A 16662-nucleotide genomic window follows, 5' to 3' on the forward strand; every position below is an offset into this window, starting at 1 on the left:
TAGCATGGAGCCTGCCTGGGATTCTCTCTGCCCCTCCCTGCTCCAAATAAATAAATATTAAAAATAATAATCACAAGGCACTTGGGTGACTCAAGTATGTTAGGCATCTGACTTCAGCTCTGGTCATGATCTCACAGTTTGTGAGTTCGAGTCCTGCATCAGGTGGACTTGAGCCCTGCTTTGGATGAGCCCCGCTTCTGTGTCTCTCTGTCTCTCTGTCCGTTGTCACTTGCGCCCTCTCTCAAAAATCAAAAAATAAAGGCCCTTTTGGTTTTTTAGAATGGTATCCTAAACATTCAGTCAGAAAACAGGAGTGTGGTGGGGTACCTGGTTAACTCAGTTGGTTGAGCATCCGACTCTTGATTTCAGCTCAGGTCACGATCTCACGGTTCATGGGCTTTCTACTGACAGCATGGAGCCTGCTTGGAATTCTCTGTCTGCCTCTCTCCCACTTGCGCGTACACTCACTCTCTTTCAAAATAAATTTTAAAGAAAAACTTAAAAAAAAAAAAAAAGAAAAATCATGTGTGTCAGGTACCATGGTGCCTGAACCCAGGGGAAACATGGTCCATTAGTGAACAAAGCTTTTTGTTTCTAAGGTGTGCCAGGAGGAAGTCTTCCAAGAGAAAACAATTGTTTCAGCACATAGTAAAGGGAGGGTGTTTGACACAGCCTGAGTATGTTGGAGGAAGAGTAGGAAAGCAGGGAAGGATGGCAAGAAATGGCAGTTCGCTAGAAGCCTGATTTCCTGCTCACAACAGGTGTGTGTTCTGCGCCAGGACCTCGAACCCTTGAATGTTTTCTACGTACTTGAAAATATTAGAACGTGGGAAGAAAGGCAGGCATGTTTCCTTTAAAATTGTTCATCTGGACAGAGGGTGTGTGCCCATGTTAAAGTTCTTGAAACTGAGTGATACCCAAGATTTGTATCATTCCAGTATGGCAGGAGGGTACAGATAACGCTGTTAATTGCCAATGATTCAATTGTATTATTATTGTATGCTAAGTCCTTTGCATAAATCATAAGATTGCTTTGGGCTAGGTACTTGATATCCCCATTTTCCAAGGAGTAAGCTGAAGCCCACAAAAGTTTGATATTTGCACAAGGTCATATGGCTGGCAAGAAGGGGTAGAGTCAAACATCTTAGTCAATCAAGCTGGAAAGTTCGATGGATGCCACAGGGCTGAAATCCTGTTTGAGAATCAAAAGCACTGTACAAATTAAATAGGTTGAGATTTTGCTAAAAATGCTTAGAGTGTTAGAATGTTAGTGTTTATAAAAAAAAAAAGGGGGGGGGCACCTGGGTGGCTCAGTCGGTTAAGCGTCCGACTTCGGCTCAGGTCATGATCTCACAGTTCGTGGGCTCTGTGCTGACAGCTTAGAGCCTGGAGCCTGTTTCAGATTCTGTGTCTCCCTCTCTCTCTGACCCTCCCCCGTTCATGCTCTATCTCTGTCTCAAAAATAAACATTTTAAAAAAATGAAAAAAAAAGTTAACGTTTATCAAAAGGGATTGGTTCCAGTATCTGAAGAATAAATGGTAATCATGTTTTACTTCCCCAGATCCTATTTGTTATATCTAGTACCATAAACTCCTTTACTCAATTGCTTGGTCAAACGATTTTTTTAAGGTCAATGTAATCAGTAAGATGGAGTTCTCCCTAAATACACTCAATTTACCTAGCAGTCAGAATGGAAGCCATTTTTCAGGAAAAGATGAAAGCTATCACCTTGGAAGACTTGGCCTTTTGTAAAGAAGTTCAGGAAACTGGAGAAAGTTTCCCCAGTATAACACTTAAAAATTGCAAAAGGAGCATATTGTGGCAGAAGCAAAGATGAAATCAATTAGGGAAGAGGGATTATATGGGCCATTCTAGCCAGTTAGCCTGAGGGCAGGTGTGCAGTCTGTCCCCCTCTGCCTCAGCATTTCATTCTGCCTCACTCATGGCTTGTATTTGTATTGCTTCCTCATTGGTGGGGTGTTCTCCTAAGGGGCCACCGAGTCTCATAGGTGGTGGGGGTACTGCAGCCTCACTGGATCTAGAAATAGAGAACTGATATTTTCTAGCAGGACCAAATTGCCATTCATGCTCACACATGAGCACACAAGTTTAGGAACAATTTTTGAAAATTTAAGACAAATGCTTTCCACTGAGTACTTTGTAAAAGTTGCCTAATCACCTGGATATGTCAGCTAGCCACCATCATACGTCTTTCCTTGTGTGTGAACCACCTGGGCTGCTCACCTGTATGCCCCAGAGTGGTTTTACATAGCGTCACCGAGCTTCGTGAAACAAGATTTACGTGATGACTTCATAGGAAGGGTGTTTGTTCTAGGTCTTAATTTTTATTTACTCATTAGTCATGTTGCCTCAATACCAAGAGCTTTGTTTTTTATACTTCATTTCTGAATTAATATGAATTTTTTGCAAAACTAAACGATCTTAAAATCAGTGGCATTTTAGAATTAAAAAACATTCCAGTAGTTGATCTTCCCATTTCTAATAATTCATTGTCCTATAAGAACGGGGAACTGAAGGATTATCTTTCCATAATTGTAGCGACTTTTACTGATGATTTAGAGGAAATCTTCCACAAGAAGATACAAATTAGCTCCACACCCAGTTACGTAAGTCATGCAGGTTGAATGGACTGATTTCCCAGCAATGCAAAAATGCTTCCAAAGCAGGACTAGTGGGAGTTGAGAAAGTGTTAGTGGTTTGATGTGATCTAACTTCATAAAGGAGAGTGAGGGATTTGATAGGTGCAGTTTGCTATTCTGAAGGAATTAACTCTACCAACTGTGGGGGGGGAACAAAGATGAATGAGAAACTTTCTGCCCTGGCGTCCTAGCTGGGCTTGAAAAATCTGTAAAACAGCATCTGATGGGCAGAAGCAGTGGGTAGTAGCCAGGAGAAATCTGCGAGTGAAAGAAGGCCGGTGGCCCTGCTGACCTTTGAGCAGTGAATGTTGGAGACAGAAGGTCTCCAGTGGGAAATTTAGGGCCCAAACACAAGTCACTCTTCTAGGAGCTTAAGTCAACAGAGCCCTCTATTAGGTACCATGTAGGTCAAAAGTGAGAAATAGCGACAAATAACCCAAGGTAATTGTAAAGTCATCTAGAAACTACAAAAACATTATCCAGACTAATTGCTACAGGAGTTCGGAGAAAGGGGGCAGTTGGGTGCATGCCCACAGGAATGTAGGTGTCCACACACACCAGCACAGAGCTTGGTGCCTGGAGGAGGCTCCTTGCTTGAGGGAAGGGGGATGTTTGGGCAGCCCCGACATGCAGCATTATGGGAGGTATCCTGCCCTACTTGATGGGAGCCCAGCCTTCTCTGCTTGCAAACCAAATGTGCTTGTGACTCTGCTGGTGTGCTCACAAATTGTCACCCTTACCATACTGGGTGCCTCAGGAAAGATGGGAGTATTGTCACCTACTTCATTGAAGTAGAAGAGTCATGTACAAAGAAGATGGGGAAATCATGACAAGACTTTCACAGGTGTTAATTCTGAGTAGGAAAAAAATGGCATTTGGTAGGAAAATGGGGTGTTGTGTATCTTTGCCAATATATTATAGCTGTCCCTAAGCAATTTTTTTTCAAAAGGAAAGTACTTCTGGAAAGAAAGTACATTGGAAAACCCTAAAAGAAGCTTCTCAGGTTTTAGGAACTTAGTGGAAAGACCCAGAAAGCAGAACATGTCTCCACACTGCGGCCTTTGGCACGTCTCCTTTCAGACGAGCTGGACCCAGAGCCTTCGAGGTCCCTGTAGCCCTGACACGCTGCGTCCACAACAACAGGCTTGAAGCTGACGCCAGGATGACAGCTCCGGCTGCACCTCGAACACCCGCCCTGTCCCGGTGATGCTAGATGGGGGGGTGAGAATACAGAAAGGTGACACCTCTCTTCTGGGAAGCCTGCTGCCAAACCTGCAAGGCGCAGAACAGACGCTGACAAACAGGATTCATCCCAACTCTGCGGTTCTCTCGGCTTTAAGCACTGGCAAAAGTGGACAACCTTGACATTGCCCTTCCTCCCGCCGCCCAATTCTCTCACAATTGTTTTCCCGGTCCTCACCCTCTTGGTCAAACTTCACATTTGTAATGGGCCTGCTCTCAGTCATTTAGACCTGAATTTCAGTGTCTTTTTCTTTTTTCTTTTTTTTTTTTTAATTTTACCTGAATCGAGGCAAGAAAAGACAACCATTGTTCCGCGTTAAAAAAGCGTCCTACATCCTTGAACACAAGTGGGAGGCTGGTATTGTTTTGGAGACCGGATGCTGTTGACAAAGGGAAGGAAAGCTATGTACCTGTCTTCTGGTAATGGTCCACCTAATCTAACAATTGTTTTCATGTAGCACGACACTTTAGCATTACCCTCTCGTCCAAAGAATCTGTTTCTCTCCAGCTTCAGCTACTCTTTTACTGAGAAACAGAGAAGTTGAGCAATTTGTCCAGGTTCGCACAGGCTAAGACATGGCAGAGCTCTGGTTAGAGCTTGGACCCCAAGGCTCTAGAGTATAGGGGAGGTAGGAAGACAGAAATTGTGGACAGGGGTTCTGAGTCCCCGGCTCCAGGCTGAAACCACAGGGCAGGTGTGAGGTGATGGGGGCAAAGGGCCCAGACCTCCAGACACACAGAGACAGAGACAGGAAAGCAGCCAAGGGATTATTCCTATCAGGTAGTGGCCTCACAGTTATTCCTGTACCCACATGAGTGGCCACAGGATAAAAAAGACCTTGCCTTCTAGTCTCCCTAAGGTGCCTTTGTGGTGTGGAAAAGGTGACATTCCAGCATGACTCCCACGGAAGAGCCCGAGGCCTGCTGACAGCCACTGTGGTGAGGTAGGGTAGCCCACAGTCCTGGCTACAGGGAGATAGCCCACCCCCAGAGAAAGGACGGTGGGAGGATGCACAGCATTGGTGAGAACCAAGGGGACCAGTGAGGGCAGGGGTAGAAGGAACACTGCCTGCATATACCAGTCTTATTCCAGTAGCAAGAGGCAGTGAGCTGGAGGCTTATGAGGAAGTTCGGGTTAATTGTAAAAAATAGAGGGAGCTATTGGTTTCTTGTACAATTTGGGGGTGGCAGGTAAGCTAAATAGTAACGTGGGTTATTTTCGACTACTTTTGAGCTCTCACGGAACCAACATTAGGAAAAAAACCTCAGCTTTGGAGTCAGGCCGAGCTGGTTCCAGGTGAGAAGTTGCCATGAGTGTTTTTGTGAGGGGAAAGGAAACCTCACTTTCCCTTGTTGCAAGATGAAAATTCAGTGCCTGCCTCCCTGGGGTTGGTGGGTGGGAGGATTAAATAAGACAGCTGAGGATCACAATGGTGTCTGGCTCCTTCCTCTATTGTAAACTGATCTGCAATTTGCTAAGCAAATAAAGGAGGGAGAGTCATTTCTGATCAATTACAGGATTCATAAAACACGTTTGGAAAAAAAGTGTGGCAACCAAGAATAAAGTGTGGGACACAGGCCAAAAATGTTCTACCTGTAAAGGGCGGGGACACTTCAGGCATTTTCCTAATTGACCTTAGAAATCACAAATTTGACTTGAAAATTTTTTTCTTCCTTGTAAATTTCCCTGAGTGTCGGATGTGTCTCCGGAGACTTCTCAGGAAGGCTTCCAAGTGTTTCAAAATCATCTTTAGATAATTTATTCAAAGCCTCAAATATTATTTTTTGTACCCAAACTGCATATGCTTAAAACTAACAGGTGTTCCTGTTAAAATGCTTCTCATTTTCACTTCTCACAACCCAACATGAGATTTCAAATATTCTAAAGAGCCAGAGGTGTTTCTTCCTTTTTTAAAGTAAGAAGTTGACAACTATCCTTGAAATGTTAAAAAAAAAAAAAAAAGCAGCTGAAAATTTGCGTACAGTGATGGTCTCTGGGGAGTGGGGTTTTGGGGGAAACTGATACTTTATACCCAGTGTTATCTAAATTAGTTCGGGCATAGATAGATTGCTTCGGCAATTTTTCATAAGCATTCAAAAATCAGGGTGGAATTCTGACATCTGAATCTATTCTTCCCGTTTAAACATATGTTCCCAGGAATAGCTGCAAATCTCTGAATCCTATGTGTGAGTGGCTAAGGAACAGAGCCCTGGAGACAGCCAGTTTTGCTGGCCCTTAGCTGTGTGGTAGGTACCCTTACAGCTCTGATCTGTGGTGAGAAAAAAGCTGTGTTGAGAACCTAACGTCTTTCTCTGACTCCGCGGCTGAGTGGTAGAGGGTCCTGAGAAATCCAAACAAACCTCCCTCTTCACTAGCCTGAGAGTCTAATTTCTGCACCACTGCTAAGCAGTTAGAGTTCAGATTTGGCCTAATCTCTGTCCCCTTTGGCAGATAGGTTGCTCTTTTCTCCTCTGATGACACTTTGCCAAAAGCAAACAGGAACCATGCCAATGCAAAGACTACCTATTACAACAGGTAATAGGTGAGTGGTAGCCAAACGTAAGCTGTTGACCAACTTGGTGGTGACCCCCCAAATGACCTCACATAAAAATAAAAGTGGCATTAGTCCTTGATGTAGACCATGGATACAATCCTAATTACAGGAAGCATCGTTGGGAAACCGCTGACTTTATGGACCTGTACCATGCCCTTTGAGAACAGTGTGCTGGCTGTCAAATGCAGGCTGAGGACAAGTCCCACCCTCTTCCTGGCCCTTTCCAAAAGTGGCTGCTCCAAAGGCTCTCCTAAGGCACCTGGAGTTGTCCCTGGTAGGCCCCCCGGGGTCTCCCTGACCATACCCTCTGCTATGGCCACTGCATGCTCAGCACAGCCTTCAGGATTCAGAGCACAGCTTGGAAAGGGAATCAGACAGGGGCTGGGCAGGTGCCTAACATGATATGACATGTGGTTCTTAAGCCCAGCAGCCCAACCAGTTTCTTTGTGTGGATGTGAATGCATGAAAGCTGACTTTAAAAAGATATCCCCAACTACTGATTTGCTTACCAAACTGTCCCAACACATGGTCTAAATTGTATCTCTAATCTCTAGCAAGAGAGGAGGGCCAGTGGAGCGCAACTGTTAGCCAGTCTCGGGCAGCAGGGAATGTCTCGATTGGCTGCCAGGAACCAGCAAGGTCCTGGGGGAGCTGAACCAGACACTGGCATCTTCCCATGTGCCCTTCAAAGCTGGAAACCAGATAGCCAGTTGGCTAGAAGGGCACACTCATTAAGGCAAAGGACAGATGGCCATGATACCACAAGGGCAAACACAAATTCTGAGTATCTGCATGGCTTGCCTCCACCAACGGAAGCTCCCTGAGGTCAGGCCCAGCGTCTTCCATGTCTCCCGGGCCAAGTGCATGGCCTGGCCCACAGAATACGTTCAGTGAATAGGTGACAAGCAGCCTTCTGCACCCACTGGCAGACTCTTCCCTATGGCCACCCTTGTAAGATGTTTGCTTCTCCACACATTTGCTCAGGCTGATCTTCTACCTGAAGTGCCCTTTCACTTCATCATAAACATCCATCAAGGTCCAGCTGCAGCCCCACCCCCTTAACAGCTATATGGATATCCACCAAGTTGCACATGGCCTCTCACACATGCCCTCACTCATGCTTGTGCCCATTTCACAGATGGGAAGCAGACTCAGAAGCATTCAGTGGCAAGTTCCAGGGTCACACTGCTGATAAATCCTGTGCAAAGCAAGAGCTCAAACCCACATCATCTGATTCCAGGCTCTCTGCTCCCTACATTTCACCAATTGCTTAGAAGTCCTCCCTGAGGTTCGCAAAGAGTTTTATGGTCCTCCTGCCCCATCTTAGGAATGAACAGGAAGATCTGTGTGTGATCGAATTATTACTGACACTAAAAGTTAACGTTCAACACTGGGAAGTGGCCCTTCCCTGGCAGGGGTTTGCCACTCTGACCACTGAAGCCAGCTCTGGGAGCTCCCGTGGCGGGGCATTTATAGCTCTGTGTGTTACAGTTCACTAAATACTCTCAACTTCTCGAAAAGCTGGTTTTTTCCTCTTGGGAGCGGCTGGCTCTACCCTTTATAAGAATTGCAAGCCTGCTGGTGCCCTGCCCATTGGGAAACACCTCACTCTGTCACTCTATAAATGTCTGAGGTGGCCCCAAGGGAGGACTTGTGCGGCACTGCTGTCTCCCCAGGACGTGAAGTTCCCACCACCCCACCATGAGGTTTCTAGCCCTCTCCAGATGGCTCTGCATCTTGCTCCTCTGCTTCTCCATCTTCTCCGTGGAAGGTAGGGCTGTCCCCCCAAAGTGCTGGTTCCCAAGCAGGGAATGCAGGGCCTGGGAAGGTTGGAATCAGAAAATGTTGGAGGGCAGGCCCCCAGCAGGCAGTCCTGGGCCTGGGAAGACAGGCTCTCACTCCTGAATCTGTAGCACCTCTGTATACAGTGGCGGCACCAAGGGGTGGCCTGGGAACTTTAGACCCCATGATCTCCATCTGTAGCTCCAGTTCCCCCAAACCTACACACCAGCTATGTGAAGGTGATGTTTACCATGCAAACATGCAACCTCCTGGCAAGATTCTTGCACCTAAATCCTACCTAGCTAGAAATTCTAGAGCCACTCTCTTGTACTCGTATCATGCCTGTAGTACGGTGAATTTTGTGGAGACTGTGTGCGTCTGAGCATCCCAGCAAACAGCTGCAACAGATGAGATGAGTACGGTGTGGTGGTGGTTGGGGGGGGGGGGAGGCATGTTTGTATGTGTTTAGAAGTGGGAGAGATGTTCCCTGTACCTCGGTGGATATGAATATTTAGCTCTCCTGCCTTTGTTTCATTCAGGTTAGCTATTTTGAGCTTTTTCTCTTGCCTAACTCTCTAGACACTGCCTACTTTTATTATTTTTTTAAGGCAATTATGGTTAAGAGACTCTTAAATACTGAGAACAAACTGAGGGTTGATGGGGGGTGGGGGGGAGGGGAAAGTAGGTGATGGGAATTGAGGAGGGCACCCCTTGGGATGAGCACGGGGTGCTGTATGGAAACCAATTTGACAATAAATTATATGTTAAAAAAAATAAAAAAATAAAAAAGTACCATCCCTATAAAAAAAAAAGCAATTATGGTTATTTTAACATTTATTGGAGTTGGGAGCATAGACAAATAAATAGATAGGGTTGAAAAACACCCATATCTTCATGACTCAGGAATATAGCCATGTTTAACATTTTATTTCTTTTCAATATTGCAGACAAGCATTTTTGGTAATTGATATATCTCTATATGTTAAACATTATATCTTTTTAAAATCACTATATTATTATATAATCACCAAAAATACTTACTGTTAAAATTATTCTGGAAGCATTTACACCAAAATGTCAACAGTCGTCATGTCTGAGCACTAGGATGATAGGAAGTATTTGTTTTCTGAACTTTCTGCAGTGAACATTGCTGCATATGTAATACAGAAAACAGTGATTAGAATTCCTCATAAACACAGTCCAAAGCAATGCAGTTTATCAGACCTTTATTTGGGGGCATGCTAGACGTTGCCACTGTTACCTTAATGAGAATTCAATGAATATGAATACCTTTCCCCATAAAGTTTCTAAAACATTTAGGAGTATTTCTGGCATATTCTCCAAATAGTATTATTTAAGTAATATTTTTAGGTATAACTTGCCATCAAGTGTGCTATGATGAATTTCATGCTTAGACATGTAGATGTTCATAATTTTGCACTATTTTAAGTATGTGGTAAGAGCATATGTGTATGTAAAACATTCCTTATATTTAAGATTATTTTCTTAGGCTAGATTGCCAAAGGGAGAATATCAGGTCAAAGGGCATAGATACTTTGAGTGAGGATGCTGTGTTTTGGACAGGGACATGAGGAAGAGAGTATCTGCCCACAATGACTTTGTTATTTCTGAAAAATAAATCACCTCCAGGCCCACACTTTCCCCAGGCCCTCCCACAGCCTGGCTCTTCCTGAGTTTCCTTCAATAAATATCTCTGACCTCTGTACCTTGGGAGCGGAGGCTGACTCAAGTCATTTGTACACAGATCCAACCTCATGGTGTCCCCAACACACTAAGGAAGGGCCTCTGCCCCTCTGTGTCTACCCTCAGGGAGAAGGCATTCTAGGCATCTTGCCAAGCCCCGGAAAGGCAAGCTTTGCTGTTCCCGAGTTCCTAGTCCTGTCCCGATGGCCCAGAAAGGTAAGCACCCTGTCCAGATGGTAAGAGGCTCTGGGGAGGCCATGGGACAGGCCATATATGTGGATCAGCCCTCACCTGTGCCTGGCACAGAGGGGCCACACCAGATGTGATCTTGGCCTCATGAAGCTTCCGCTCTAATGTGGAAAAATGCAAAATTAATCATTTTGAACTGAATACGTTCTGTCAAGAGAAGAACAACATGCAATTAGAAAACGGTACTGGGAACACCCCCGGCCTGGGTGGGAGGCATCAGAGGAGGCCGCATTTGAGACCTGAAGAAAGGCAGGGAGACAGAGGGGAGGGTTCAGGCAGGGGAAGCAGCAGGCATGGAGGCCTGAGATGGGCAGGAGGGAGCCACGGAAGACAGAGAGGCTGGTGAGTTGCAAGGTGTTCATGGAAGCTACTACCCAAGGTAGGGCTGGCCTCATGAGCTGCCACATGAGGAAAGGTGACCAGTGGGTGGATGGGACTCCCAGGCTCAGAACATCCCAGAGATGAGGGCAGGCAGCATGCGTCTCAGGAACCAGGCTGGAGGTGCAGAGCCAGGGTGAGGCCTGGAGGAGCAAGACTGCCCTCTCCCACGAGGCCCCCGGGGGCCCCGGCTGGTGAGAGAGACAGCCCCGAAGGAGGCTGCAGGTACCCAGCTCCCAGCACCAGCCCAGGCTGAGGGCCAGCTGGTGCATGGGAGTGGCCTGGGTGTGAAGTTAGCACTAGGAGACTTCTGCTGGCCTTGGGTAGGAGGGCCCCACAGCCTGGTGCATGCAGCCCCCCAGGGAAAGCTGCAGAGCCTAGAGCCAGCCAGGCCTGACACTAATCCAAGGCTCCTGCCCCCGATTCTCCACAGCTAAGGTCTGAGAAGGCCCCAGTCCTGCTGGCACCTCTGAGACCATGGCCTAGGGAGCCCATGACCAGAGCCAGGTCCTCCCACCCATCCCCCAATCCCACCAACTACCAAGAGTCCTGTGCACAAAGCAGGAGCTTGGGTATGAAGGACAGGGAGAGAGAGAGAGACAGCACTCCTTAGCCTCTGGCCACCTTTCCAGAGAGGCTGACAGCCCCTCCCTCCAGACTGGCATCACATCCAGCTGCGGTAAAAATAACCCGTTCTCACACCCTGCACCCAAGTGTGAAGCACCCGCCCAGGAAAGGTGAGAGGAAGTGCACTGACAGGCTGACTGCAGCTCTGCTCTCCTCTGAGGCCCCAGCCTGGTGAAGGAGGAGGAGTGTTTCCATGAAAGAAATAAGGCAAAGCCGAGGGAAGGGAGAGGTAAGAGTCCCTCCCTACTGAGTGAGTCCATCCCCAAACCCTTCCCCAGGATGGATGCACTCACAGGAAGCAAAACGACGTTAGGGATGTGCGTGCACATACACACACATGCACACACGCACACACAGATCCTAGGAAACACAGCCAGTTAACTCCTTGTGCCCAGTACAGGGCAGCTGTTTTGTTACTCACTCAACACTTTAGAATAATCGAGGTGCACGGATTCCATGTTGACTCTGGATTTCTTTCAGTGTACGTACATATTTTTAATTCCATTGCAGAAATTTGCAAACAACTTAGAACAAAAAGAGAAAAATAAAGCTTTTTATCGGGTCTTTATTGTACAATCTCATTTAAATCTTTGGAACCACATCAGGGAAGCATTGTCACCATTTTACAGTGTGGGAAACTGAGGCTCAGAAAGAATCTGAGGCAAAGCCAGGAGCCCGGATGTGTCTACCTCTTTCCACTACAACAAACTGCCTCCTCCATAGAGAGCAGGTCCCGCAGCATGCTTGTGAAGACATGCGCATTCCCAAGACCTCAGATTTCCCCAAAGCAAAGCGCCATCTGGGTTGGAATACCAGCTCCACCACCTGCTAGCTGTGTGCCCTTGAGCAGGTCGCCCAGCTCTGCTAAGCCTCAATCTCCTCATCTTGTGAAAGGGTATGATCCCAGACTCTACCTTGCCAGGCTATGGTAAGAAGACAGTGAAGTCATGACTATAGCCAGGCATTACCCGCATAAACATGCCTGCTGGGGAAGTCAGAACCCTGCCAGGGCGCCTGAAGCGGGAGGTCAGAAATTTCAACACTGAAAACCAAGGCCCGTGCCTTCTTGCCCGGGCTTGGTGGTTCCACCCACCATTTTCTGGGCCTGATCCTGGGGCCGGGTCATCAACAACAGAGCTGCTGAGCATGCCAAACTCTGGGAATGTGGCCTCTGTCCTCTGGCCCCCCGGTGTATAAGAGTGTCTGCCTACCTGTCCAAAGAGAAAATAACCAAGGGTGCCTGGAGGATGTCCCTGGGCTGACAATACCAGTTAGACCTACACATGACAGTGTGGGACTCTTCAATGTAAAGTGTCTTTCCTGAGCCTTGGTTCACACATAAGTGCAGTGCCAGGCCCGTGGGGATGACAGGACGTGGCAGGCACAGGATCTTGGGTCGGTTCGACAAAACCATCTCCAAAAGTCAGTGGGCTGAATTTACCACGTTTACCGATTTGCTAAACAAAGCTTTCTCCAAAGTATTTGAAAAGTTTGTGTCAATCTGTGTAGCAGCGTGTCATAGCAACATTTTTTTCGTGGAGTGTTCAGTTTGTTAACTCTTAGTGCTGGACAGGCATCAAGCTTAGGCGGGGGGCAGAATGACAGACCCCACCTAGGACCTCTGTCAGGCCATCCTCCTTCCAGGTGTCCTGAGGTTGTTGGTGAGGAAGCTCCTGGGCAAGACTGGGGAGGTCTTGTTTGAAGACCCCTGGAGCCTGAGAGTGTGCCTGCCCCTCCCACAGACTGCCTGGGACCTGAGAGCTCTGTTCCACCCTCCCTGTTTTGAAGACAAGCAAAATTACTTGACCCACAGTGGGAGATGGGGGAGAAGAGGCCCAGAGAGATTCCTCCCCCACCAGGGGGTTATCCTTGTCTTCAGAAAGGGGACCAGACTACCCATTGAGGACCACCAGCGTGATTACTTGAGGGTTTTGGCAACTTTGCATGACACCTGGGTTGACACAAGAGCCAGTACAATGGACCCTGGAAGGGAAGAGGTGAAGAGGGTGCCCCACCCATCCTATCCAGTGGACCAATCAGAGGGTCTCATATCTGTAGCCTTTCTCCTCCGGGGGTTATATCCATTAGCCGTAGCTGCGTAACTAAACACTCCCAACTTCAGTGGCCCAAACTACATGTATTCTCATTTTCCATGAATCTGCAGGTCAGCTGAATAGGCTCATTTATTCTTCCAAGGGTTGGATACACCATTCTGCTGACCTTGGCTGGGCTCTCTCACATGTTTGGGGGCCAGTGGTCTGTAAGTCTTGGAGGGTCTCAGTTAGGCAACTGGACCTTCTTCCACATGGTCTCTCATCCTCCAACAGGCCAGCCCAAACTTCTCCACAGAAGCTGCAGGGTTCCACCTATGTGAGTGAAAGCACCTAAGCACCTCAGAACTGGCCCACCTTTACCTCCACTGCATTCAGCTGGCCAAAGGAAGTCACTGGGGCAGCTCAGATTGAAGGAAAGGAGAAGCAGACCCCATATTTTGGTGGGAGGAGCTACAAAGTCACATTGCAAAAACAGGGTGGAGAATTGTGACTATGTGTGCAATAAGTCAACCACAGTATTTATTGTAGGAGCCAGAGAAGAGAGTCCTGGGGATCTGAGGAGGGTGGACAGAAGTTGCAAGAGTGTTCAGGAAACCATGGTCCCCCATCAGAAATTCTAGTGGAAAATTCTCATGACATTATATTAATAGAAAAAAGTACTTTACACTGTACCATGATAGTACCATGACTATCACTGTTGGAAGATGAAAGCACTTTCAAATAGGAAGAAAAAATACAAAGACAACTATACCAATGTTAGCACTTATTTATGATTGAGACATGAGGCTATGGATAAATTATAATTAAATTTATTTTTATAGCTGGTGGTTATATAGCAATTATTGTCTAACACTTACATCTGCTAACTCATTTAATCCTCACAATCTTAAGAGTTAGATAACATTACTACCCCCATTTTTACAGATGAGGAGCCAAAGCACAGAGAGGTTAAGTAACTTGTTGAAAGGCACACAGCTAGTAAGTAAGTGGTAGAGCTGGGGCTTTGAATCCGAATACTCTGGCTCCAGATTCTATGTTCTTTTTTTATTTTATTTTATTTTTTTAATGCTTATTTATTTCTGAGAGAGAAAGACAGAGTACGAGTGGGAGAGGGGCAGAGAGAGAGAGAGAGAGAGAGAGAGGGATACACAGAATTGGAAGCAGGATCCAGGCGATCCAGTGCTGACAGCACAGAACAGGACTCGAACCCACGAACTGTGAGATCGTGACCTGAGCCAGTTGGACACTTATCCAACTGAGCCAGCCAGGCGCCCCCAGATTCTATGTTCTTAACTATCATACCACATTGCATATAGTAATAATCTGGAAACAGAAGGGGGGAAAAAAAAGAATAGTCTCATCACAACAATTTAGTAATCTTCACATTCATTTGTGTTTCTTTTATTTTTTTTTCAAGCAACCATGTTCATCCAGTTTTATTTTTATTGTACCTCACTTTCTTACTTTTAAAATTAATGTTACATTGTGAGTATTTTTTTTCTCTTGCTACAGTCTTCATAATCACAGAATTTTCTCACGTTAAACATTTCCATCATGATGAGATACCATAAGATAACATACCTAACTTACCATTTCTCTACCATAGAATATTCAGATTGTTTCCAGAAGTTGTTTTTCTGGTATTCAAAACAAAACTATGAAGAACAGTTTAATGCATGCCGGTTCTTTTTTTCTTGTGGATTATTCCTCCCACAAGTGGGACTGGTTTGTCAAGATGCAAACATAGCTTTGAGACACATATTGCCTGCAACTCGAAGTCCAGAAGGAAATAGCCCGAGGAGTCTGAGGGCCTGCAAGTGACGTGGGCAGACCCTCCTACTGTGGCCATCAGAAACCAGACCCTTCAACTTTAGTGGACTCTTGTTGACAAAGCCAGTTTGGCACATAAGCCTCCTTCTCTCCATCTGATGCCAGTAAATCAGATTTCTCCCTGACAGGACTGAAATAACCTGAGCTGGTCATGTTTGCCATGAAAGCCCTTCCTTCTGGGTCTCCGGGAAGGAGATAAGATCTGATTCTTGCCTTGATTTTTAAAAACACTTTGAGCCTGGAAATGAACGTTAATTGTGTTCTCCCCTTTCTCCTCCCCCACTCTGCCTGGCTCTTGTCTTGTCTTACCTGTCCATTGCTCCTTCCCAGGGCGCCACGTGAGGATCTGCAGACAGTGCAAAGTCAAGCCAGGGTCCCGCACTTGGGTAGTACCTGGGGCTCTCCCGCAAGTGTAATGCTGCCCAAACAAGTCGGCACACAGGTTGAGACCCTCATGCCCAGTGCCTGAGGCACCCAGAAGTCTCAGGTTCTCTCAGGATGCTCCTCTTGAAGCTGGGGCTGAGGGCAGAGATGCCAAGAGCTTTGGCCCATGGAAGCTTCTGCCCATGAACCATAAGCCTCTTCTCTTAAAGACACAACATTTCTTCCCTGCTATGTTGGAATGTGCTCACGCTGCCTTTTAGAAAAGCCTGAACCAGAATTTTCTGAAAACCACAACCTGGATACAAAGGTCAAAACGCTGGAATGCCTGTCTTGCTGTGTGGCCTTGGACAAGTAACTTAGCCTCTCTAGGTGCATGTTGGCTTCAGAGATGTAAAGTTTAGAGACCGAAAAACCCTCTAAGGAAGACCATCAGTCACTGGCACCAATGGGTTTCACTATGCTTTTCAACCTTCCCGGCAGTGAGCTGGGATGTTGTGGGGCTTCACCTTGGTCAGCAAGGGCCCTGAGAAAGTTCCGGAATTCTAGATGCTAGTCCCACTCATGCCCCCCACTTTCCGAGTTATTCAGGCTCAGCCCACCTGGTCTCAGTCCCCTCCTGGCCTCTACAGTGTTGACAGTCAAGATTCCACTGTGACTTTTGACAGCTACAAACTCAGACAATTCTGATCCTGCTAGGGAGCAGGTAACAGGTCCCCAAGAGCAGTGACCAAGACTGCATCCTGAGGTACACACAGCCCTTAACCGTCCCACATCCGATGGCCTCTGAAGGAACCCCTTCCTAACTTCCTAATGTGAATCTGCTGGAAAGAACACTGAAACAAAACAAACAAAAAACCCCAAATAATAAATAAATAAATAAATAAATAAATAAATAAATACACAAAATGCACATGCAACATCCATGTTTAAGAAAGTCACTGATTAGGAGGCACCTGGGTGGCTCAATCGGTTAAGCGTCCGACTTGGGCTCAGGTCAGGATCTCAATGTTTGTGAGTTGGAGCCCCGCATTGAGCTCTCTGCTATCAGCACCGGGGCCTGCTTCGGATCTTCTGTCTCCCTCTCTTCTGCCCCTCTCCCTCTCTCTCTTTCTCTCTCTCAAAAGTAAATAAACATTTAAAGCAACAACAATGACAAAAAGGAAAGTCAGTGATTGGTGTCCCCGGGTGGCTCAGTT

At 46.6% G+C, this 16662-nt stretch overlaps 1 protein-coding gene across 1 annotated transcript; it reads left to right on the forward strand.

Moving 5' to 3' along the window:
• The first annotated feature begins 7290 nt into the window (after positions 1–7290).
• Positions 7291–16365, forward strand: CD2H10orf99 (chromosome D2 C10orf99 homolog). The gene is made up of 3 exons (XM_043596746.1): positions 7291–8229; positions 10071–10160; positions 15413–16365. Exons 1-3 carry the CDS (start codon positions 8160–8162, stop codon positions 15496–15498), a joined length of 246 nt encoding a protein of 81 aa, XP_043452681.1. The 5' UTR covers positions 7291–8159; the 3' UTR covers positions 15499–16365.
• Positions 16366–16662: the final 297 nt, after the last annotated feature.

The sequence above is a fragment of the Prionailurus bengalensis genome, chromosome D2, assembly GCF_016509475.1.
Source record: "Prionailurus bengalensis isolate Pbe53 chromosome D2, Fcat_Pben_1.1_paternal_pri, whole genome shotgun sequence".
Taxonomy (NCBI): Eukaryota; Metazoa; Chordata; class Mammalia; order Carnivora; family Felidae; genus Prionailurus; species Prionailurus bengalensis.